The 25,679-nt window shown below is 42.5% G+C and overlaps 2 protein-coding genes across 3 annotated transcripts; one reads left to right on the top strand and one right to left on the bottom strand.

Annotated features, from left to right (window-relative positions):
• Window positions 1-1,981: 1,981 nt before the first annotated feature.
• LOC133906237 (protein MODIFIER OF SNC1 1-like) lies at window positions 1,982-9,796 on the bottom strand. Of its 2 annotated transcripts, XR_009907749.1 has the most exons (9): window positions 9,357-9,796; window positions 8,152-8,232; window positions 8,018-8,062; window positions 7,524-7,887; window positions 7,349-7,442; window positions 7,017-7,097; window positions 5,354-6,915; window positions 2,312-4,742; window positions 1,982-2,227 (listed from the first exon to the last, which is right to left on the bottom strand). XR_009907749.1 is itself a non-coding variant. In XM_062348073.1 (8 exons), exons 1-8 carry the CDS (start codon window positions 9,386-9,388, stop codon window positions 2,376-2,378), a joined length of 4,626 nt encoding a protein of 1,541 aa, XP_062204057.1. In that variant the 5' UTR covers window positions 9,389-9,796; the 3' UTR covers window positions 1,982-2,375. The 2 variants fall into 2 exon arrangements, 1 of the variants encoding a protein (XP_062204057.1); XM_062348073.1 differs by having other exon boundaries at window positions 1,982-4,742.
• An 8,347-nt stretch (window positions 9,797-18,143) lies between these two features.
• On the top strand, window positions 18,144-23,473 carry LOC133906051 (uncharacterized). The gene is made up of 2 exons (XM_062347843.1): window positions 18,144-22,237; window positions 23,051-23,473. Exons 1-2 carry the CDS (start codon window positions 18,560-18,562, stop codon window positions 23,471-23,473), a joined length of 4,101 nt encoding a protein of 1,366 aa, XP_062203827.1. The 5' UTR covers window positions 18,144-18,559.
• Window positions 23,474-25,679: the final 2,206 nt, after the last annotated feature.

Raw genomic sequence — 25,679 nt, 5'->3', positions numbered from 1 at the left:
TATTTTAATGTAATAAAAAAGGTTAACTTCTACAAAATTAATATTCCACGTACTGTTTTTAAAATATTAATTAAAAAATAAAATAAAAAAATCTATAGCGGGCCTATTCGTGCATCACTTACGGGTGGGCTTGAGGCCCATCTAGTTTGGTTGCGGTTAGATGGAATCTTGTTGGGTTGTTGCTGTGACATCAGCACACAGCAGCATACAAGTCACAAGTACAAACATACACTTGTCGATGTTGTTGGGACGGAAAGAACAAGGAGACATATACACATCGTCTGTTCATGGGCTTCGCACATTTTTTTCCCGAGAGTATAACGGACTCACACACTCATATATATAAGAGATAATCTTATATAGTACAAACATACATGTGTGCATGTACTATTTTTTTAACTTTAATTTAAAAAATACGAACACCCGTACCGAGCTTAGGACTCGAATTCGGTAAACATGTTTCACCAAAACGAACCCTAAACTAAATATATGTTCGATTAGCTTGGTAAAAAAAATTAACATAAAAGAGAGAGAAGAAATGAAAAAGAGGATGGCCATAGATCCGTTACTGATGACCAATTCATGAGAGTTGACATGGGTATTTAGTGGATCATGGTAGCGGAGAATGAACTTTTGAGTAGCAAAGGAAAATGTCTTTAGAAAGCAGATCTATTTGTTTTCTCTAGTTGGTTCACAAATTAGAGTGCCCAAAGGTTGAAAAGATTCAGGTCCAAAGTTTCTCAAACGTTACCTTGCAAAATTTTGGGCTGGAGACCATATGGCGGCTCCGATTTTCGACACATGGTGCAGAGGAGGCCTTGTGGAACAAGTGCAGCTTAGTTTTTCATGCTCGACGTCTTAGCTGGGGTATAGAAGAGGAAGGAGGAGATCAGGTGGGGACAAATATGCCCAAAATTCTATCGAGGCAATTTTTGTAACTTCAGTATGAGATGAGAGCGATTCTCCCTCTAACTTAACGTATGGTAAGCAAATAGTATTTGCTGAGCAAATAAGTAGCATTTCAGGGCATGTTTAGTTCATTTGTCAACCCTTGTGTATAGGACAAGCAAGCATGTTTGATTTCTTTGCTTGCTTTGAATTTAGATAAAGGAGACAAATATTTCCTTTCTTTCGAGACTCCTCCTCTAACAAGATTTGTCTTGTCTGACTTTACTAAATAAGACTAGTGGACAAGAGTGGATAAAAAAACCAAACATACCGGTCTCTTCGCTTGTTGAGCAGTCGCCTTCGTAAGCGGATGGATCATCGCATCTCTCTTGCACGAGTGGAGGGTTGTCTGGTGCTGGTGACTGATGGCCTGACGGGCGTTGGAATGGTGTAATGCGATGTGGGATGGACGGAATCATGGCAAGTTTGGTGGGTGCTCGTTCGGCTGTTCCTTCATTGCCACACAAATAAGCAAACATCTACCAAACTTTTTCGCCCTTCTACCGCCCGGTGCTCTTCCTGCACGATTCGACTTTCTCTCGATCTGCTTGCCAGTTGCCACACTTTCACCTTCAAGTGTAAAATATAAGTTGGTGAATGTATCTGTATTCACTTAGAAAAACTGTATTTGTATCTGAATCCTGATCCTATCATAGGAATCCTTGATTGGAACACAGGAACTTCACTATAATCAGTGTAATTCTCATAGGAATGCCGTGAGTATCCCTGTTCAAAACTGGGTCTCCTATTTCTCATATTTAGGCACGATGGCGATAGACTGACCCATTACTTTCCATAAACCAAAACAATTCAACGAGATTTAGAGCTGCCTAGGATTTTACAGTCAATCAGCTTCTTTATTTCTCAAACCAGAATCACAGTCTGCAGCTATACGATCACGATCCTATCGATCCAAAACAATTATCTGAATTATGCCTAGCAACCTTGAATACCATCACGACAATAAAAAAGAAGTCATACAAACGCTTTGGTCTTCCGGAAACCGACAAATCAGCGAACAAATGCGGCCAAGTAGAGCAAAAACAACACTGCTGTTTCCATTAGCACATTACTAACAGCATTTAAACCCAGGTCTTAAAACCAACTCCGTCAGTACACAATCTAACATCACGTCTCACCGAAGCAAAGGATGTTCTTCAGAACAATAAACAATCACACGCGAGGGCCCAACGGCCCTGGGGAACAAAGATCATTATCATTACATCCTACCACCCACCACCGTAGGCAACGGACACCCGCCGTCTTGAGTGCGTCCAACCTGCTAGCCCCAGAACATGTTAGCCATGAGGGGATTGAGATTGGACATGCTCCCTGTACAGGCTAGAAAGATAAATTCACCTACCTGTTGTGAAACATCAGACAAAAGTGAGTTCCTGCAGCTCAGCAGTCGTGGGAGTGATGGAAAATTATTCGTCTTGGTAAGAATTAGTGTTTGGCTCTGAAGTGGGGTTTCGCTTGACAAAATGACCATGGCGTGGCCCCCTGTTGTGGCCACGCTCCCTGAACTCTAATCCTGAAGCGGGAGGTACCTCGGTCCGTTCGTCAACACTTGGGTTCTGCTGGAAGCCCGAGGGTTTGTTGTAGGATCCAACTGGCTGGTACTCAAGATGAGTACCACCCCTCCGCCTTTCTGCATTTGTGCCATGGCTTGTCCTCCCAGCATCATAACCCCTTCCCCTGTGTGTACCACCTCCTCTGTTGTATCTCCCGTTGTGGTGGCCTTGGTGGCGCAGTGGAGGATTAACATGCTGCTGTTCTGCACTAACGTGGCTCTCACTCTTTTGGTTACCATCTTCCTGCTGCACGTTCTCCTGTTCTTTGAAAGCATCCTTCTCATCGATGCCACCGCTCCTTTTTGTTGCTTCATCACTGCTGCCTTGACGGGTGGTACTATCAAACCCCTCGGAGCTGTTCGTCTCAAACCTACCTCCATGGGAATCCATTTGCACTTCAACATCACTATTGCCCTGTGAGCTGCTATGAGAACGGAAGTTGGATTTTGGCTTCCAATGCGCTTTAGAATGTGAAACTACCCCACTGTTCTTCACATCAGATCTTGGCATGTTTCTGTGATCGGATGAGTTTGAATCCATGGCCGGTGTTGCTGATTGATAGACGAAGTCATTCCTGCCTTCTCTATCTTTGCTCTCATTTGAGTAGCTACTTGCCTCATTTCTTTGAGCCTTAACATGCTGCCGCCTTTGCCTATTAGTTGCACTATGTTCTTTTGCAGCACTGACAGGTAATGGAATTGCTTGAGCTGGAGCTGAACTGTTCTCAGCAGAAGCAGCAACCTTGGAGTTGAAGAGCTTATCTTCTTGCTTATCAGGTTTCAGTGTCTTGTTCTGATCAGAGGACTTCTGAACAGCCTTTGATTCACGAGAGCTGTATGCTAGCTCAACAGGATTTGGTACCACCACAGCTGATTCTTCTGTATTCCTTCTGCGCCAAGAAGGATGAGATTTCCCATGTCCCTTGCTAGTTTTCTTGTCCTCTGATTTCTTGGGCTCGGTTGCGGCATCAAATTTAGCATTACTGGATTTCTCAACTGCTTCCTTGCCATGACTCTTGTTATCTGACTGTAAATTTTGTCCCAGATTCTGCTGTTGAAGCTCTTTGGACAGAGGTTTAGGTACATATCTTTCCATTTCAGCCCTCTTTGTTCTTGTAACATTCTCCCCATCATTGGAGTTCTTCTCAGCTGGTTGAGCAGGTTCAGCTACTGCTGTGTTCAGCAAGGCTCCGTCTGATTGTTCATGCCCTGATGGATTAACTGGTGCCCACACGATGCCTTCATTCCCATGTGGGTTCTCAACAGGCCGAACAGCAGGCTGATGTTTTCCTGATTTTCTTGCTTGCTGAGGTCTTGATCGACTGTTTTCTGAATTCTGTGTTCCATCTGGTGATTTCACACGCTCCTGATTCAAAGGCGCTAGTGAAATTCCACCCACAGTTATACTTCCCACAGTGACAATAGTACCTTCGGTGGGAACTATTGAGCTACTGATAATAACACCACCAGTTTGTGTCTTTGGCTCACTAGAGACTTTCACTGCATTCTGCTCATTAAACACCACCGGTGCATATTTCAAAGTAACTGGAGCATCATCCACCTTTTTCTTATTTCTTGAATGCCGGGCACCCTTCTTGTTTTGGGCTGGGGGATCACCATGTGGTGTAACAACAGCTACTGCTGTGTCAAAAGAAGCGTCAACATGTTTCCTAGCATTTGCAGGGCTTACTGGAACGATTGGCTTCTCGTCAGGGATTTTCTCCTCTGAAACAACATGCCTTTTTCTGTATCCCTGTTTAGGCTTTGGAACACTGATGCTATGAGATTGTGAGATACTTTTCTGTGCAACATGCTCCATGTTGCTCTGTGCGTTCCTGGCTGAAGATGAGGTGGCATGAGCAGCAGGATCTTTACCAACATCTGCAGTATGTGATAGTGTAGCAGACTGGGGCTGTGCAGGAACAATATGCTTGGGATCACGAGGCTGAAGAGCAGTAAGACTATCGGATGCAGTAACATCACGTAGTTCAGCAGTTGAATTGGCAAGTTTAGCAGTCACATCAAGTCCAGCCTTTTGCTCATTATGCACATCATCAGTTTCTTCTGTCGTGTCATTTGGATTCTTCTGAAGCACTGATGAACGCCTGTTCAGTTCTTCCAACTTCGCAAGAGCTTTTGCTTTTTGGTTCTTTATTCGTTCCTCCTCCTCAGCTTGCAACTTCTTTGCACGTTGTGCAGCCAACTCCCTCATTTTTGCACGCTGAATTAAAAACGAAACAACAAATAAAACACTAATCAGTAATCAACATTGTCTGAATTCCTATGCATCATGATAACCTCACACTACTTGACTGCTTTGAGCATTTGATGCTGTATGCTACCCTCTTGCTCACAAATTCCACGGGCGATAAAAGCATATCAATACAGTAAAGCAAACCCAAACCAAATTAGTAACTAGTAAAACTTGCCATCAAAAGTCAAACCACCAAATATGGGCATGGGCAAGGACCCCTTTGCAAAGCTCAGCTAAGCAAGGATCTAAGCATTCCTATACGTCTTAATTTAGCAAAAGCTGGCATTAATTGACAATGATGCAACAATTGAACTGTGAAATGAATTCCAACTAGAATACCAGATATAAATAGACAAGACAGGAGAATCTATTATAACTCCAACACTGCAAAGGATAACATACTTTTCTAATTGGTTATTTTTTATGGATGCAAAATGACCGAGGTTGATCAGAGTATTAAAATGTTCAGAGGTTACTGGTCAATGCCTATATAAAGATAATTATAGTAAGGAATTTTCAAAATAATAGGATGGCAGTCATACAATTAGTAAAAGTAACACAAATCTACAACCATATACCTGAGACTCGTAATCAGGTGTAGCTGGCATATCATCAGTTACTGTCACAGGTGGCAACTGTGAAGCACTCTCAGGTGGTTGTTCATGCTGACTATTCCTCAAATCAACTACTGGTAAAGAGTCAGTTGCGTAACTTTCTCCCCGTCCATGGCCTGCAAACTTGTTATCTGACCTGTCTTTAGAAGAACCATGGTGACTGTTTCTTGAAGAATCACCTCTCCTATGCACACAAGCATCAATTGAATCACCAATCTTTCCACCTTTGCTGAGTTCAGTTAACTGTGAATGTGACGGTCCAACAACTGGGCCATAAGTAGGCACATTTGGTTGTCCCTGCAGCACAGGAGAAATTTGAGAAACAGAAGCCTTCTGGTCAGAAGCAGAAGCAATACCAGCAATGACAGCAGTTGATGAAACATCTTTCATCACTTGATCTGCCTTTGAATCAATGCTTTTTTGATGTTTCTCCTTGAATTCCTTGGATGAAGCTGATTCTGGGACATTGCGTGCATCAACATTTCTAGCTTTGTTGTTTAAACTCTCAATTTTCTCTATTAAAGCTGCATTCTTCTTAATGACAGGTTGCTGATCAAGTGTAACTAAATTATCCTCCTTGAATTTCTTGCGCAGAGTGCCATCACCAGTTTCCCTGGGGTGTGCATTTCCAAGAACAGATAAATGGTCTGTAGCAGCTGGACTTCTCTGGTCAGTCACTGACTTTGTAAGCACCCTGTTTCTTTCACTAAAGGTATCCCTTATACCTGTCCTCATGTTCACATCAGTCCAGTTTCCATCAGGATGTGGAAGAAGTGGTGGTGCTGGCTGAGTATTCCTTTCCACTTCATGGGTACCTCCTATGCGATCAGGGTTATCATGCAAAATCCTAGGCTGTCCTCGACGGAACACATGTACTTTATCAGATTCCAGCTGCTCCCTAGGAACAGATTCGTGTTTGCCTGGTCTGTTCTGAGAATGTCCAGGGTGGAACTTGTCATTCAGATTTGGGAATTGATTCAATATTCCTGGTTGATGAGGACCTCCAACGAAATGTGGATCTCCCACATTGGCATTATTGAAATTCGCTCGAGGACCATAATATCCATCATAAGGCACTGGGCCCTGGTAAACTGGTCTAACTGGAATAACAGGTTGGTTCATAATATAGGAATTAGGAGGCATAGGATGATATGCATCTCCATTCTTAGGGTGATATCCACCATGCCCTGATCCCTGCCTTGCTGCTGCTTCAGAGTTGGGTGGGAACTGACCATAATAACCAAATGGTTCGACAGGGAAACTGCCAGGGGGGCCTACAGGTCTGTATGGGCCACCTGATGCTGGTCCTCTATGCCACATTCCCTCAGGTGGGTGACCAGGAGATGGACGCCATGAATCAAACTGTGGAGGAGGCATACGGAAATTAGGAGGGTATGGCTGTGGCTGCTGGCCTACATTTGGCAGACTTGTGGCGGAGAGAGAAGCACCTCCAGTATGTACATGCTGCTCTGTCTTCATGATATCCGCAGGCTGATTATTGGGTGGTGAAATTACCTCAACAGATCCTAGCACACAAGATATATCCCATTACATGGTAAGGCAATCATATGTACCCAACAGCAATGGACATTATCATCTATGATTTAATGATGGAATTTAATTATACCAGCTGTTAGACTCTTCCCTTGTTCATTTTGCGATGCCTCTTTACCCGAACTAGAAGTCGGGCGTCCTTTCGAACTATGGCCTAGAACAAAAGGATGCGTAAGGAGAACTCTTCTTATACATAAACTAAGTAGAAGAAGTAGCCTCGGAGAAGTCTGAACGAAACCAAATTTTGCTCAAATAGTTGAGAAATGGTAGTATTTGTCTAGCAACATATGTATATGCTCAATACAGTTAAGAATTTGACACATTAAGTTAGGGTAGGAAACGGGAACTAAATTTCAAACATAATAATAAAATTAATAAAACATATCTTATGTTGCACATAGTTACCTCGTTGACTGTTTAATTCAGAGCATTTTTCAGAGCCAAGTGTTGGGAAATCACCAGTACTTAGAGTGAACCCATGCCCATGTGATGAAGATCCCTACATAGTTTAAACCAAATATATGAATTGAAAGATGTATTGAATTCGAATCTAGATCGAGTTCTAGGTCTGCAGCATTACCAATCTGTCAATAGTCCTCATTGATGCTTTCACATTCTCTGAAGCATTATCGGCGAATCGAGAAAGCTGTGAACTTCCTGGTCTTGTTTCCGCACTTCGGGGACGGTTTGTGGCTATTGGTAAATGAGGTGATGGCAATGTGCCTGATGCCGAAGATGGCCGAGAATTCGGACCCCAAGCGTTGGGTGAACCAAGGGATTCACTTCCAGCTGTTGATGGCCTTGAGCCTCCCCCAGAAGAAGGCCGGCCATTGAGGTGGCTGGATGAACTGGAACTTCCATCAATCTTGATTGACAGAATTGACGAGGAACCCCATGCATTTGGGGCTGTAGGTGTCAGTTTGCTGCCCCATGTGAGGGTGCCCCTAACAACAAAACCAAAATCTCATGACATAGTAATTATGGGGAAACAAGAGCATCCTATATATAAAAAATATTGAATCATAAGAACAATTGGGAAATATAACACGGAGAACAATTGGGTAACATACTTACTTTGGAACAATTTCCAGATTGGGATCAAGACCATTGTTTTCCAACCTTCATAAATAACAACTATATCAATCCACAGATAGAGAAGTCTATAGAATTAAGCATTTGCTTCCAATAGCCACTAGGAAAACTGTTACCTCTGACTCGGTAAATTAATGGGTTTTGGGACCCTTCCTAGAACAGTCATGCCAGATTTCCTTGCAGGAGGAGCAGCCCACCTGAGGGAAGACAGACGAAAGAATGAAATTAGCAGATAATACATTGTCTGCAGAAATGCTAACTCATGTAATGATGTTAAAATTCAGGCCAGTAACTTGATTGCAAGAGTGAAGGATTGACAATAAATTTTGTAGGAAAATCTAACTACACAAATAAAACTAAAAATACCCCAACAAACGACATCAGAGGGTAAGGCACTTAATAATATGGACACAACATTAATTCGCAGGTGCAATGCAAGAATTATTACGGTTCGGGAGTTAAAAAACAGTACTACTTATGTACAGCAGCTTTTGTGATACCTCACACTTCGCTGGCTATGGATGAGCCAAAATGTAACGCCTTATCACCTAAATGTGACCATTACACATGCATGTGCAATAAGCTTATATCCGCAGCGTACAATCATTAATTAGGGACCCTCAACTGAATAGATGCAAACTATAGCACCATAGCATCAGACAATATTTAACCCTAATATTACCTCAAAATTTCAATAAATCCACTCGTAAAATCACTAATAAGTTATATGAAAAAGTTAAGGAAAATAACAAAAAGAAGCTATTTAAATATGGAAAAAAGGTGAGCAAAAGACCAAGGGGCGGTTCAACTGTGCAAAGTTTCAAGCGAAACACTGGAATTTGCATGATGGCAGCTCTTACTCACAAGACAGGGCACATACACACCAAATCGTTTAACAACCTGTGTTGTTCTCCACACAATCTGGACACGTCCAATGTCCAAAACTGACAACCTCCGAACAATTCTCACCAAATAAAACACTTTGGTGCCACATGATGACATGAGTACTACACCCCCTGAACTCTGCGACTCCATTGGCCCAATTGACCAAACGACGGTTCAATACCAGACCAAACCATCTAAAGTCACACACGACTTTTGATATTTCCAATTCAGAAGCTAAAATCCAAACACCCAACATCAAATGAAACAGAAGCTACATACTGCCGCCACACACCATACCAAACCGATGCTGCATAATCCAAAATTTTCGAAAGTTGCCACATGAGGCCCAGGCCCTACGATACAACCAGAAATGCAAAAAGGAAAATTTGAACAAAAATTTTGCTTCGGGCTCGAGCGTGGGATAGAGATCACGAACCTCCTGTCCGTTGTGAGCAGGCTCGAGGCCATGGCCCCTTCTCCCCGCGAGCTAGCTCCCTCGCTGGGACACGCCTCTAATTCCTCGGGCTAAATCGAGAGATACCAATCTCCTAAGAGGGAACCGAGCACCGACGTCGGGGAGATCGGATCTCTAGGGCCGCCTCCGAGGAGCCGCGAGGAGCGAGGAGGGGGGGGGGCGAAACCCTAGGAGGACGAGGAGGAGGAGGCGATCGGCGCGAGGACCGGATCGGCCGGCTCGGATCGGCGGCGGCCGCGGCGGAGGCGGAGGCTGAGGTGGTGGAAGTGAAGAGGCACCCGGCGCCCTGCCGTCCGGCGAGCGGCGGCGGGGAGGGGAGGATGACAGGCGGGGCCCGCTCGTCAGAGGGGAGGGCGACGTGACGGAGAGGGAGGGGGAGAATAGAGAAGGCTGGGGAGGCGTCCGTGGAAGCGATATAAAGGGAGGGGAGGAAGGACGCGTGGCGGGGCGGGAGTGGCTGCGGAAACGGGGGCCCGTGCGCCCTCTGGTCCCACATGTCACGGGGGATACGGGCGCGTGAGCGGATGGGACTGGAGGAGTTCGGTGCGACGGTGTGTCTGCCGGCCGCAGAAGATCTGTGCACTCTTGCGTGCTCGGATTTGGCTCGCCACGTCGGAACGCCGCGGCTTGGACGTTTCGTGCGAGGCAAGGTTTCTCTTATGAAACTGCTGCTACTCAAAGGTAGTCTAGCGATTTTCGAAAAACGATATTAAAGAGAGAAATAATGTAAAGAAATATTATCTATTTTTTATTTAGATGTGTTTATAATGAGATGTGTTTATAGTATAAATAAAAAAATTATAAGAGATAGAATTAATTTTCAAGAGATCGAGACTTATTATAAGAATATTGAATTTTTAGAGATCGAGATGGGTTCAAATTCTGTTATAAAATTTCAGGTTTTCTAACAATTCCTCTTGACACTTCTTATGAAATGTATATGTCTTATTAAAACTATTAAAAAAACTAGTAAAAATTAGAATAAAAATGGTACATAGCTCATGACATGATCAGACAAATTGTCTCATTAAAAAATTTAACATGAGAAATTTCAAAAAAAACTTATTTAAGAGAAAAATAGTACAATTTGTTCAAAATATTTCATATAATTTTCATAATTATTTTGGGTACTTAATCTTCTTACTAAAATTTAATTCTTCATAACAGTATTATGTGAAAATTCTTCTCTAAAATGTGCAACTCTCTAAGCATCATCATCCTAATGTTACGAACCCATCTTTCAAAAGTAGATACAGAGAGAGATTTAGTGAATAAATCTGTAAGATTTTCACATAACTTGATATGTATTACCTTTATTTCGTTCATCTTGTGTAATTCATAAGCATAAAAGAACTTAGAATCGATATGCTTCGTTAAGTTGCTTTTCACATATTCTGACTGCACTTATGCGACACATGTATCATTATCTTTATAGATGATGATAGGGGTGTTAATAGTGCTCAAACCATATAACTGTTGTATATGATTGATCACTCTTCTAAGTCATGTGTATTCCCGTGCGACTTTATATAGAGCTATTATTTTTGAGCGGTTCGTCGAAGTAGATACAAGACTTTGTTTTGATGATTTTCAGGAAATTACAGTTCCACAATATAAGAAAATATAATCAGTCTGTGATTTCGTTGTATGTGACTCCGATAAGTACCTAGCATCTACGTATATAATCAGACTTAGGTTCTAATTCTTTCTGTTAAACAGACTCAGATCTTTGCTACCTTGCAAGTAACGCAGAATATCCTGTAAACCTTTTTAATGTATTTTAGTGGGCTCTACAATATATTGTGTAAGTAGGTTTACTGCAAACGTTATATCTGGTCTAGTGCAATTAGCCAGATATATCAGCGTACATATTGCACTTAAGTATGGGAATTTTGGTCATAATACTTTCTCCCCCTCTTCTCTAAGTCTATAGGGATCTTGATCTGTATGCAATGACCTTCCGTCCATAGGGATTTTAGCAGGAAATATTTTTCAAAATCAAACCGCTTTAACTCCTTCTGAGTGTAGTTTGACCGATGTACAAAGATTTTATCTGCCATATGCTCTAGTTGCAGGCTTAAGCGAAATTTGGTTTTACCCAAATCTTTCATTTCAAATTCCGATTTTAAGTATAAACTTGCTTCTTCTATTTCTTCTTCTGTACCAATGATATTCAGATAATCTACATATACTGATATTATGCAAAATCCATTTTGGGACCTTCGTATGAATACACAGGGATAATCCGTGATATTTGTGTAGAAGCTGTGGTAATTTTATTTGTGAAGTATATGTCAACTATTGTAGTTGCTCTATTTCAGAATTCCCTTGAATTTACATAGTTTATTGCTATTTCATCATAGACTGCACTTTCAGGTGCTTCTTCATCTTGTTCTTTATAATTTCATATTGTTGGAGTAAGGTCCTTTAGTTTACCAGTGTCGACTTCAGCGCGTGCATTTTCGTTGGATTCTTCCTACATAGAAATATTCAAATCTGGTATGCATACTTCATAAGGTTTCATACCATCACCAGATCGCAACTGGCTTTACTTCTTTTTCCTTTGAGGCACTTTTATGATAGGTTATGTTAAGCTCTCATTTTTTTTCACTTTCGCTAGACGTCTTTGGCTATTTGGGACTTAAGAAACCGAATTTCTATCATTTATTTATTTTTCTGAGCTCCTGGGACAAGATAAGAGGTACCTTCTTTATTACTTCCACCCTCTCCGGTGTATTGCGCGCAAGCACATGGAACTTAGTCACGTTATTCAACTCACAAAAATAATCAGGCAGATCATTTGCTAATTTCTGCAAAACGATAATTTTCTGTACTTCATCATTTGCTTCACTAGTGCGAGCATCATGTGCTACAATTCCTTCAGACTGCCATATAATTTCTCGACATTTTTCATTCAATGGTATATTTTCTCCCTTTAAAGACAAAAAATTATTTTCATAAAAAATGAAGTCGGTGAAGCAGGCCGTATGTAGATTTTCAGTTCTTGGTTCTAAATATCGAATTATGGATACAATCTCATAACCGACATATATTTCAACTTTCCGCAAAGGTCCCACAACGATTTGCTATGGCGACGGTATCGGCACACAAACCATACATCCAAATTTGCATAAATGGGATATTTTCATAATTACCCCTTGCATAGTTGTATACTTGAATGGATTTTATAGGAGGATGGTCTATAATCAATGAGAGACACCGCATGTAAAATTGCATGTTCCCAACATATAGCAGACAAATTATAGGGTTGCAATAAGGTCTAGCAATGAACTTTATTTTCTTTATCAGCGCTTCGGCTAGTCCATTTTGAGTGTGGACATATGGTACCGAATGTTCAAGTTTAATTTCTATACCAGTGCAATAATCATTAAATGCTTTAGAAGTAAATTCTCCAGCGTTGTCCATTCTAATGGATTTCACGCGATGATCCGAAAAATTATTCCTGATTTGTGTGATCTGTGAGATCAACTTTGTAAAAGTGTGGTTGCGTGTAGATAATAGACATAAATGCGACCACTTTAAGGATGCATCTATTAATACCATAAAATACCGAAACAGGTTAGATAGCAGCTGAATAGGACCATATATCCCCTAGATTCGGTCCAGGAATGCTTCTTCTTATACCTTCAAGGTAGACGATCTTCTTATTGATTTCCCAGTAGTGTATGTAGGCCATACAAAATCTTCATGATTCGAAATTTTTTCACATTTATATCATGACCTTGTTTCTCATCATTCTAAAACCAGGGTGACCCAACAATCGTGCCACAGGGAGAATAATTATGCACTACGAGTGAACGCTTCAGGTACTTTAATGCAAGTGCAGTACAAACCACTGCTCATGGAGGGAAGTTTTCCTAATATTCTTACTTCACTATCATGCTTAGTGATGAGTAGTTGCTCCCCACTATCTTCTTCACAAGTTTATACGTGGAAACCGTTAGCACGAATACTTTTAAAACTTAAGAGATTTCTTGTAAATTCATGGTACAACAATACTTCTTCGATGTGCAAAGTAGTTCTTATAGATAGTATGACTGTGGCTCTTCCAAAACCTACTATGTATTTATCACTACCAGTGACAGTCATTACTTTTTCAGAGCTATTTCTAATAGACTAAAAATACATCTTTTCTATTAAGATGGTGTTTGTTGTTCCACTATCCATAATACACACTTCATCTATACGGATGTCACACATATTCTATAAATAAAGCATTCATTCATTCACATGTGAGGAAGTAGCAGCAAAACTAAATGCTTGATTAACTATCGAAAAATATTGTTTGTAGATAGGCTAGCTCTTCTAGAGCTTACATTTATTTATTCAATTCTCCTAAATTCAGCAACTAAGTAAATGGTTAATTACTCTAATTTTAGATAGAGTCTGTAAAATCTCTGACCACTTCATCTTCAATAGCTTTCTTTTTCGTTTCATCATTCATGGCATCTTCTATAGTAGTGGAGGAGGGCAAAGTAGAGGCATCCGCATCTTTCATTGGGAGGTCTTTCACTGTCAGTGTGAGAGCGTTATCAACTTCCATGTGAGATGCTTCCCTTTCAACTACTGCTGCTTTGTCCACTTCCATCCCTATTGTAATGGTGAGGTATGCTTCTGGCTGCTCCTTTTTCCTTTTTCAGTATGCTTCCACAACATACTTTGGTGCTTTGCAGATTCGGGACCAATGACCTCAAACATCGCACTTATAGCATGTCTAGTTCTACTCACCATATGGCTTGACTTCTTTCTTTGTCTTGTCATTATTATCACTAGGTTTGACTTTATCTACCACCACTTTCTTTCCTTCCTTCCCTCGTTTTTTATTATGGTTCTTGCATTTTAAAAGAGCTGTGATTGACTTTTAGGCTACTGCTCTTTCCTTGTGGTTGGGATAAGATGTTCTTATTTATGACTTCGTCATAAACTTCATAGAGTTGCAACACATCAATCAATTCAGACTACTTCTTGTAATTCAATTGATGGTGATTGTGTGTGGATTCTGCCGCATTCTGGTCGAAAGTGGAGAGAGTATTATCTATTTTCTCCTCTTCTGTGATCTGAAAATGAGATGTAGCGTAGAGTTGTACTTTCTGACATGCTTGAAGTCACAGAAACAGAGTCAGACCTATTCTTGCTCCGCGAGAGGCTTGATAATATATTTAAGGCGCTCAAAATGCTCATGCAGTGCGTATTATAGTGCCTTAGCGTTGGTCATTGCCATGTACTCATCCTTCAAAGTGGGAGAGATATGGTGGCGGAGAAAAATGAAGTGACTGATCATTCTCATCTTCTGTGGGAACCATTGCACTACTTGTTCCCAGGCCAATTACAGCGCGGAGTCTTTTCGCTTCCAGTACAATCTGGACATCCGATGTCCATGTGAGATAGTTGCGATCATCATTACTCAGCTCAGCGAACTCCTTGTTTATGATGCCAGTCATCTACATATTTAATAATGCAAGCATTACTATTAGTAAAGTTGCATCATATTACTAAAATGGATTACTGCAATTTTTCAGATATTTTCTATGCTATTATTCAAATTTTACTGAATTAAAATGCATAACAGACAATTTAAACAGTAAAAACCATAATTAATAGCATAGAAACAATACTAGCAGAATTAAGTACTGCATAATTACAAAAACAGGTACAAAATTTGAATTCCAGGGGTACTTTTATGCAAAAACAGAGCGTTTGGATGATTTTCAGAAAATCCAGTGACATAAATGCAAAATTTCAAGGATTGCACTCAAATACTGGAAATCCTAGGGGGCTAGATGCAAAGTTCAATTTTTTTTTTCTTTTTCTTTCTTTCACCGGTTTCCTCACCATTAGGCCGGCCCATTTCCATATGGACCAGCCCAGCCCAAAATGGCCTGCTCACCTCCCATAGATATGGGGGCGGCTAGGGTTTCCAAACCCTAGCCACCACCCGATTCATTCAAGGGCTACACCGGCGGCACACCTTGCCCGTGCGGGGGTGGCTTGCGAGCCGCCCGTCGGGCGGCATGCGGCCCATGGTGGCTGCTTTGAGCAGTAGCACATGGTGGCGACTGGAGCGGGTGGCGGCGCTCGTGCGAGAGCTGCAGGACCGGCGAGGCGAGCAACGCGACGGCTTCGAACGACTGTGATGGCGTGCTGCAAGCGATAGTGGTGGGGTGGCGCCGGTATGGGTCGGTGCCTGCGAGGCTGGTGCCCGTGCAAGGCAACGCTGGTGTGGCTCTCTGAGGCTGCATCGGCGCATGATCTAGCGGGCAGAGCTACAAGGCCGTCCGCTTCATGCCGACAGTGGTGCTACTTCGAGCAGAGATCTGGTGGCAATTCGACGGAGAAGGCCACTAGCTTCATGCCGACGGTATGCCCCCTTTTCCCTTTGTTTCTAATATATGCAGGGGAGTTTGGCCACCGAATTGCTAGCCGACGATGCTCGATGGTGGCTGCAGGCCCCACCAACTTGCCATGCAATCTGTTCATGCACTGGCACTGTTCATGCGTGATTGCTATTGTTGTGCAGATCGAACCCACTATGCTACTGTTCATTGCATACTTGGTACTATTCATGCATACACAATGCTACTGATCATGCGAGATGCAACACGGCAATGGTATTCATACAAACTTGCACTATTCATACGAATTTGCTACTATTCATGTGAATTTCAGATCTATTTTGATACAAATAAATAGCAGCAGCGAGTATACGTACTGAATAGATCCGATTCTCTAGCTTGTCTCCGACAGAGTCTCATGCTAATAACGTATTGAGAAACTACTACTACCGAGTGTAGTCCAGCGATTCCTTGAAGAACGATTGCAAAGAGAGACACAATATAGGAGAAAAATTGTCTATTCTTTATTCATCTGTATTTACAATGAGGGATGCTGCACCGTATATATAGTGTCAAAAATCCCTAAGAGGTAGAATCAATCTCCAAGAGATAAAGACGTATTTCAAGAAAGCCAAATCTTTAGAGATCAAGATGGGTCCAAATTTTGTTGTAAAACTCCATATTTTCTAACAGTTTCATCACGAGCTTTTGTAACTTTGTTAATGACGTCGCAAACCACCTTTAGCGGTTTAGTTTACTATGAAATATATAATGTATAAAACACGATATGGTTCTCTCGTCAATTCTTTTCATACTCTCTTCCTATTTAAGAAAAATCCTTAAAATTTGAATAATTTATTTATTTTTGCCATCCACTCTTGTTATCGACTATAGATATATAACCAATCTTACTAATCAAAATAAATAAAGAAATTAGGAGGAAAATTAGCGGATAATATCCTCCGCTCTTTTTGATCCTATATGAAATCAAACTACGACATCGCTCTCAATGTATTAGTTTGGCGGTACTGATATGGCGCATCTACATCTTTATATATCGAATTTATGCTTGATGTTACCGTATTTAATATTTATATTTTTATTGCAAAGTACAAACACTTAGCTAGTTAAGTTTGGATTTGGATAAAGTGCCGAGGGCCCTTTTCATTAGGATTTACAAGTTGGGTCATGGGATGAAGGATAAAGACATTCAGGTTTTATCTACATATTGGCATGTTTGTAATAAACAGCGTATAAGAACCATCAAGATATAATCTGAGAAAAACGTCACATGAGCTGGGTTAAATAATTCACACGAACAGAAGCTCACAGAAAATTGTATCAGATAAGGGTAGGACAACCTATGGTACCATATAAAGGAGTCCATACAAAACTATACACAATATCTTTAAATCATCTCTAGTAGTTATCTTAAATTTTTATCATAAAAAATACTATTACAGTATCCCTTATTTTTTCATTTTCAGCAACAACCTATTTTCTACCTTGTACTCTTCTTTTTCTCTCTCCCCTTTGTGAGCAGTACTGCTACAGTACCACCGCTAGCCTCTGCAAACAGTACTGCTATATTAGCTGCTACAGTACTACAGTACTCCGCAGATGCACGGTTCCATATTCTACAGTACTACTACAGTACCGTAAACACTGTAGCATCGCAAATTTGAAGGCTCCACTGGAGTTGACCTTATGTTACATCATAACAGTGCATGGTCATATACTACGCTATAGTTGTTTGGATAAAATCCCTACTTTTTAAAAATTATTTGTACCCTTCTTTTGTGCAGATTCAGCATCAAGAGTTACATTAGTAAGCAGTGTCTTGTGTTGTGTTTTTCTATTGGTGCTGTCATAGGGTCGCTTCCATACATTTACTTGTTGAAGGACTACTGGACTAGCATTGATCGTCTGGCTGATGATGAATTTGGTGGTTGTCATGCTGCCACCCGATGGTGAAGGAATGGACTTGCATTTGGCTTAATTGAAGATCAACTGTTTTACTTATCTATATTGTATGTGGCACACTTTAGGCCTCTATGTATCACTTTATTGAGCGTGACATTTCCGTTAAAATATGGTGTTCTATCAGTATGCGAAGATCGTAATCTGTTTGGTATGACATCGTTCATCTTATGCCAAGTATGCAGCGCTGATCTCTTGCGCACGATAATATTTATTTGGTAATGCTCTAGTTCTGTAGTTGTCTTGAGTAGTTGAATTTGAATACTTCTGCTTGCCTTTGATGCATCCTGCTTGTGCATTTGTGCTTGTCTACTTGCCGTGCTTGGTAGCCTGGTATTATGGTATAATATCACTATGTGAAGATCATCATCTATTTGGTATGTGTCGTTCATCAAATGCCAACTTGTCACCGACCTGCAGGATGCCTCTGGCTTGCTGGAGCAGGAGGCGAAAGAGGCCTCATGCACTGGTGATCAAGCAAATCAGGAGGAAGCGTCAGGCTTTGGAAGGCGGGAACGACCAGCGCGCCAAAGGAAGGCTAACGTCAGGGTAACTGGGCCGGAGTGGAGAAAGTGAAAGCGGGCCAGGCCCATGTAAATTCAGCAGAGAGATCTTTCGTGTGAGAGAAGTTGTATTAAAAGGGGATGAACTCTGTCTGGAGAACTCGAACAGAACGAATGGCTAAAGAACCATGGTGATTGAGCGCAGCGCGTAGCTGTGGCTCCGAAATCCTATCCCTTCCACCTTGATCCCCTTTTAGTTTGGTAACAATTGGTATCAGAGCGGTCGATCCTGGCGAATCATCCACACGGCACGCGAGCTCAAATCAAGATGAAGACTGACGAGCAACATGCGGAGCTCGTCGCGATGTTGAAGGAGATGAGAGCATCTATGGAGGAGTTGAAGGCAACCAAAGGAGAGTTCGAGCAGTGGAAGCCGCAAATGGAGAACAGCGTTGGAGATTTGCAAATGAGTGTGGCCGATCTGAGGAATCAAGTGGATCTGCTGTTGACCAAGCAAGATTCTATGGCGAAATCGGGGGAGGAGGTGTCACTCGCGCCTTCACCGGTGTGGGAGACTACCGCACCAAAAGGAACGCCGGCCACCGCACATCTGGAGGCATCCTCATCCGAGGCGGCGTTCGGGCACAACGGCCACCGCTCGGCACATCACCACCGGGGGTTTGGTTTTGGGGTGTTTAACACCTCGATACCACCTCCGGTCACAGGTACGATGCATCCCAACAGTTATGCATCAATTCCTTTTAAGATCGGAGACGCTCCATCGCTAGGCACCATGAGCTTTAGTTCACAATTAGCAGCTGCCATGCCTCAGTTGAGTTTTCCCCAATTTGATGGCAATAACCCTAAACTGTGGATCAAGCGGTGTGAAACCTTCTTTGAGCTGTATGAGATTCCCCCGCATCTTTGGGTCAAAGTATCCACTATGCACTTTGTAGGGACTGCAGCTTTTTGGTTACAATCCACTGAATCCAATTTAAATCAGATAAGTTGGGCTGAATTTTGTTTAGCTGTGAGTCATAGATTTGAGAGAGACCAGGGTAACCAGCTTATTAGGCAGTTCTTTCATATTGCTCAAACTGGAAGTGTGGTTGAATATATAGAAAAATTTGATGAAATTGTTCACCAGTTGTTAGCTCATGACCCTACAATCAGTAGAGCTGTAATTACTAACAGGTTTATAGATGGGCTGAAAGGGGATATCAAAGCCATTGTGTTGATTCATAGACCTGTCGATTTGGATGCTGCTTGTTCCCTGGCAATTTTGCAGGAAGAGGTGCTGCAAGAATCTACCAAGAAGGAGAGTAGAAGATCTGAAGGAGCACCATATTTCAGAAGTTCCACCAGGTCGGTTTTCAGTGGTTCTGGATATCTCTCAAAGGGGCAAGGTCCTGCTGTCTATTCTGAAGAAAAGAAAAATTGGTCAGGGGGAAGTGGTTCCAAGAGTAATGCTAAGGATAATCAAGAGGATCGGTTATCAGCACTGAAGGCTTATAGAAGAGCAAAAGGGCTTTGTTTCAAGTGTGGTGAGAGGTGGGGAGCAAATCATAAGTGTTCCTCCACAGTACCTTTGAATGTAGTTGAGGAAATCTGGTCATTGTCTGAAGATGGAATAGGCAATCTAGAATCCAATTTGAACGAAATGGGAGAAGAGGCAGAGGATTTAATGGCTATCTCTCAGCAGGCAATTGAGGGTACAGAAGGAACTAGGACAGTAAGAATGCAAGGCTATATATCACAATGTGAAGTTATCATGTTAGTTGACTCGGGCAGTTCTCATTGTTTTATTAGTGAACAGTTGGCCAGTGGAATACCTGGTTGGAAGGAGCTGGAAACACCTATGAGGGTCAAGGTGGCAAATGGAGGTTTACTTTTATGCACCCATGAGTTACCAGGTCAGACTTGGGGTGTTCAGGGTCATACATTTTGCAGTCCGTTCAAAATCTTACCTCTCAATTGCTATGACATTATATTAGGAATGGATTGGTTAGAGGCTAATAGCCCAATGGAAGTACATTGGCTGGACAAGTGGATGTCTTTCAAGTACAAGGGTAACACTGTGAAGTTGCAGGGCCTAAAAAGGGGAGTACAATTTGGGGCTCCTATCAATGAGTTTCAGCTAGAAGCAATGCAAAAATCAGATCGTCTACTACATGTGGTGCAGGTTCAGGTAGTAAATTCAATGGCATCATCTTCAGAAGGACTGCCGACTGAAGTGCAGCAATTGATTCAGAACTTTTCTGACCTGTTCCAGGAACCAAGTGGTTTACCTCCCAAACGAAATAGTGATCACCTTATTCCCTTGATACCAGGAGCACACCCCTTTCGACTTAGGCCTTATAGGTATAGCCCAGCACAAAAGGATGAGATAGAAAAACAAGTGAAGGCTTTATTGCTGAATGGCATGATACAAGAGAGCTCAAGTCCTTTTGCATCTCCAGTGTTGCTAGTCAAGAAAAAGACAGGAGAGTGGAGGATGTGTGTGGATTATAGAAGATTAAATGCTTTAACCATCAAGAATAAATACCCTCTGCCAATTATAGATGAGTTCTTGGATGAATTGCATGGAGCTGGTTGGTTTACCACTTTGGATTTGAGAGCTGGATACCACCAAATAAGGATAGCACAAGGGGAAGAATTCAAAACTGCATTTCAAACACATAATGGTCATTATGAGTATAAAGTCATGCTTTATGGCTTGACAGGGGCTCCAGCCACCTTTCAAAGTGTTATGAACTCTGTCCTGTCTGATCTCTTGAGAAAATGTGTGGTTATGTTCATAGATGACATCTTAATATATAGCAAGACTTGGCAAGATCATGTGAAACATCTTCAATTAGTCTTTGAAATTCTGCAAGCTAATGGATTGAAAGTCAAATTGTCTAAATGCTGTTTTGCTCAGCAGCAATTGGCTTACTTGGGTCATGTTATTAGTGCCAGAGGAGTACAAACAGATCCAGACAAAATATCCATCATCAAGGATTGGCCAACACCTAGTACTGTGAAAGAAGTTAGAAGCTTTCTAGGTTTAGTGGGTTATTATAGGAAATTTGTGAGGCACTTTGGTCATCTTAGCAAACCACTCACCAATCTTCTGAAGAAGGGGGAAATTTTTGTGTGGACTCAAACTACTGATGAAGCATTTCAAGCACTCAAACGAGCTCTTATTACTGCACTAGTATTGGCAATGCCATATTTCAGTAAACCATTCATGGTTGAGACTGATGCATCGGATCATGGCATAGGAGCTGTGTTACAACAAGAAGGACATCCAATTGCTTTTGTCAGCAAGACTTTAGGGCCTCGGACACAAGGATTATCCACTTATGAAAAAGAGTATCTGGCAATAATCTTGGCTGTAGATCATTGGAGGTCCTATCTTCAACAAGGAGAGTTTGTGATAAAAACTGATCACAAGAGTTTAATGCACTTAGACGAGCAAAGATTGTCCACTCCTTGGCAACACAAGGCCCTCACCAAGATGTTGGGTCTTCAATACAAAATTGTTTACAAGAAAGGGGCTGAAAATAAAGTTGCAGATGCCCTTTCTAGAGTGTCACAATTAAGTAATACTGCTGAAGTGGCTACTTTATCTGTGGCTCATCCCATTTGGCTGGAAGAGGTGGTGTCAGGTTATCGAGATGATGAAGCTGCTAGCAAGCTTTTGGCAGAATTGGCTATAACTGGTCAAGCAGGACATTACACTCTCAAAGGAGGTCTTATTAGATACAAAAACAGGATATGGATTGCTAACAATCCCAAGCTTCAATCCAAAATTATGCAAGCCCTTCATACAAGTGCAATAGGAGGACATTCTGGATTTGAAGTCACTTACAAGAGAGTCAAGAATTTGTTTGCCTGGCCTAAATTGAAACAAATGGTTAAAACCTTTGTATCATCATGCAATGTGTGTCAGCAAGCCAAAAGTGAGAGGGTGGCATATCCAGGGTTACTAGTACCTCTACCTGTTCTTGAGGGCGCATGGCAAGTAATTACTCTTGATTTCATTGAAGGATTACCAAAAGCATCCAAATATGACTGTATTTTAGTGGTTGTCGACAAATTCTCAAGGTACTCAAACTTCATACCTCTTGCCCATCCTTATACTGCTTTCCAAGTGGCCTTAGTATACATGAACAACATATTCAAATTACATGGTTTACCAAAGGCAATGATTTCAGACCGATTCAAAATATTTACTAGCTCGGTGTGGCAAGAGCTATTTCGGTTAACTGGAACTGATTTGCGCATGAGCACTTCTTATCACCCACAAACAGATGGGCAAACAGAGAGGGTAAACCAGTGTCTAGAAACTTATCTCAGGTGTTTTGTGCATGCTTGTCCTAGTAAATGGGTGAAATGGCTTCCTTTAGCTGAGTTTTGGTATAATACTTGTTATCACTCAACTTTAGGCAAGTCCCCATTTGAAATCTTGTATGGCCATGAGCCTAGACAGTTGGGCATTGACAAAATAGAAGCTTGTCAGACCTCTGATTTGCAGGAATGGCTCAAAGAGAGAGATTTAATGGTCAAATTGTTGCAGCAGCACTTACACAGAGCTCAACAACGCATGAAAAGCCAGGCAGATAAAAGAAGGACTGACAGGCACTTTGAAGTGGGTGATTCTGTGTACCTCAAACTTCAACCATACGTCCAAACTTCAGTGGCTGCAAGATCAAATCACAAATTATCCTTTCGGTACTTTGGACCTTATCAGATCTTACAAAAGATTGGAGAAGCTGCTTATAAACTCCAACTGCCTGCTTCATCTTTAGTGCATCCTGTTTTCCATGTTTCTCAGTTGAAGCGGGCAGTTCAATCTCCAGAATTGGTAAGTGCCGATTTGCCTAATTTACCTGCTAACCTACAAGTGCCACAGGTGATTTTGAATAGGCGTCTCCATCGACAACAAAACAAGGCAGTGTCCCAGATACTTGTGCAGTGGTCCTCATGGCCGGCTTCCTTAGCCACCTGGGAGAACGAGGAAGCGCTGCGCCAACTCTTTCCGGCGGCACCGGCTTGGGGACAAGCCTTTCTTCAAGGAGAGGAGGATGTCACCGACCTGCAGGATGCCTCTGGCTTGCTGGAGCAGGAGGCGAAAGAGGCCTCATCCACTGGTGATCAAGCAAATCAGGAGGAAGCGTCAGGCTTTGGAAGGCGGGAACGACCAGCGCGCCAAAGGAAGGCTAACGTCAGGGTAACTGGGCCGGAGTGGAGAAAGTGAAAGCGGGCCAGGCCCATGTAAATTCAGCAGAGAGATCTTTCGTGTGAGAGAAGTTGTATTAAAAGGGGATGAACTCTGTCTGGAGAACTCGAACAGAACGAATGGATAAAGAACCATGGTGATTGAGCGCAGCGCGTAGCTGTGGCTCCGAAATCCTATCCCTTCCACCTTGATCCCCTTTTAGTTTGGTAACACAACTGTGCAGGATTGGTCTTGCGGCAATTTTTGATGTGGTAATGCTCCCGTCAACGTGCGTCCGATCGTAGATCATTTATCGGATGGGCATACACCGGCATGCTTCGTGTGAGGCAAAAGTAAAACTCTCACGACCAGTTGTTTGTAATGTTCATGCTAACCGAAAGTTTTATTAGAATCATATTAACTGTAAGTAGTAATCATGATCATATTATTATTTTTTTTCTAATTGCAAAGATGATTCGGATGTATACGACACTTACACCTATGAGCTCACCCTTATTACACACCAACAAATATGACAACTCTAAACACTTCCGTGTGATAGATAGTGTCGTCAAAAAGTGATATCAAAATTTAAGCCCTCGTAGATAGAATGATATACTCCCGTCTCCATCATAACACTAAGAGGTAGTTTTCATTGCTCTTCTTTTTTTCCCCCTAAAACAAAAGGAAAACACGAATACGAAAAATGAGAAGAAAAGGAGAAACAAGTCTGCGTAGGGAGTCGTTTGGGCCAACAGAAGAAAAAAAAAGGAGATGTCGTGGTCGCAGCCAGTCCCGAGCTCGCCGTGCGACGCCACGTGACGCCTCCCCGCCGGCGGTGGCTTCGTCCCCGCGCGGCACGCCCGGTCGCAGCCCCTGGTGCGGCGGTCAGCTGCGACGCCCAGCTGGACGTCGTCGCCGATGTCGATGACGGACGACGGCGATGACCTCGCCGTGGTGTTGCCGGCCCGGGGCTCCGAGACGCCGGTCACGCGCGCCCGGATGCCGGGCTGTCACGGTGCCCGTCCCCGGAGGCGCGGGCCAGGATCGGCGCCGCGTCGCCGTCCACCGCGCGGCGCGTGGCGGTGCGGCTCTACGAGAGCCTCGGCCGCCACGGCCTGCGACGCGAGGCCGACCGCGCGTTCCGGGACGCCGCGGCGGAGGTGCACCGCATTTGCCATGCTTGCTTTCCTCCTCTTCACCGTTCCGAAGCACAACTCAGCACATGCCCACTGAGAGTTATGAGTTATCACACAAGTCAGCTTTCTGTTCCGCAATGGCAGATGTGTTCTGGTTCATCACAGCTGGTCGGCTTTGTGTTTCGCTATTTCAACCATATTTTTACTGAATCCCATTGCTGTTGAGTATTCTAAGTGGTATTGATGATGTGCCAATTTTGTTGTTAACAAATGATGCCGTGTTTTACACACGGCACGAACTCTACATGATGCGAAAGATTACTCCATTCTTTTCAGGGCACAAGTCGGGTTATGTTTTCTTTTTCTATACAAGTATAAGAAAGTGCCAGGCTACACCCACACATGTAAGCACGCACAGCACGCTGAAATCATGAACAAAGCACTTCGAAGCAAAGCTAGGGTAAATAGATGAGCTTACGTGTTGCAGGATTGCAGCCGCAGGCCCCAGCATCCCCTTCCCTCGGTCTGTCCTGTTGGGGGCATTCCGTCGAACACTTGGTGAGCAGGCGCCGCCAGCCCACACGGGCAACCAAGGCACATGAACGGCGGGCCGGGCACGAGACGAAGGAAGCGGACGCCGTGGCTCCGGCGAGTGTTAAGGTTACCGACCGTAGCCGAGCTCCGGCGGTAACCGAAAATTCACGATAACCGCGGTTACCCGTCAAAAATTAAAAAAATTCGGAGAAAATTTATTTAATTAAATTTGAAATTTAGAAAAAAAAATCGCGATTTTAGCCATTCGGTAACCGGTCGGTTTGGACCGGTTACCGAGCGATTTTTGCGATTTATCGAACGGTTTTCTCGAATTTTCCGCATTATCGGTAACCGTTCGGTTTTCTCGGTAACCATTCGGTTTTCTCGATTTATCGAGCGATTTTTTCGATTTTCAGTGAAGTTCAACAAAAAAATCCAAAAAATATCTCAATCTTATAAAATCAATAACTAATTCATCTGAGCTTCAAATCAAGTGAAACAAATTTTTTTGATTTTCTTGTAACATGATCTATATGATAAAAGTATTTATACTCATAAAAAAGTTCAAAATT

This window comes from Phragmites australis, chromosome 23, assembly GCF_958298935.1.
Source record: "Phragmites australis chromosome 23, lpPhrAust1.1, whole genome shotgun sequence".
NCBI lineage: Eukaryota > Viridiplantae > Streptophyta > Magnoliopsida > Poales > Poaceae > Phragmites > Phragmites australis.
Note: the sequence above shows the minus strand (reverse complement) of the source record. Positions and strands in the feature narration are given on the sequence as shown.

Coding starts and splice junctions, on each gene's coding strand:
- LOC133906237 (XM_062348073.1), bottom strand. CDS start 9,388: ATGGCCTCGAGCCTGCTCACAACGGACAGGAG. Junction 8,233..9,356: donor CTGCTCACAACGGACAGGAG/GTTCGTGATCTC, acceptor GTCTTCCCTCAG/GTGGGCTGCTCCTCCTGCAA. Junction 8,063..8,151: donor ATTAATTTACCGAGTCAGAG/GTAACAGTTTTC, acceptor TTATTTATGAAG/GTTGGAAAACAATGGTCTTG.
- LOC133906051 (XM_062347843.1), top strand. CDS start 18,560: ATGAAGACTGACGAGCAACATGCGGAGCTCGTCGCGATGTTGAAGGAG. Junction 22,238..23,050: donor TTCTTGAGGGCGCATGGCAA/GTAATTACTCTT, acceptor CATGTTTCTCAG/TTGAAGCGGGCAGTTCAATC.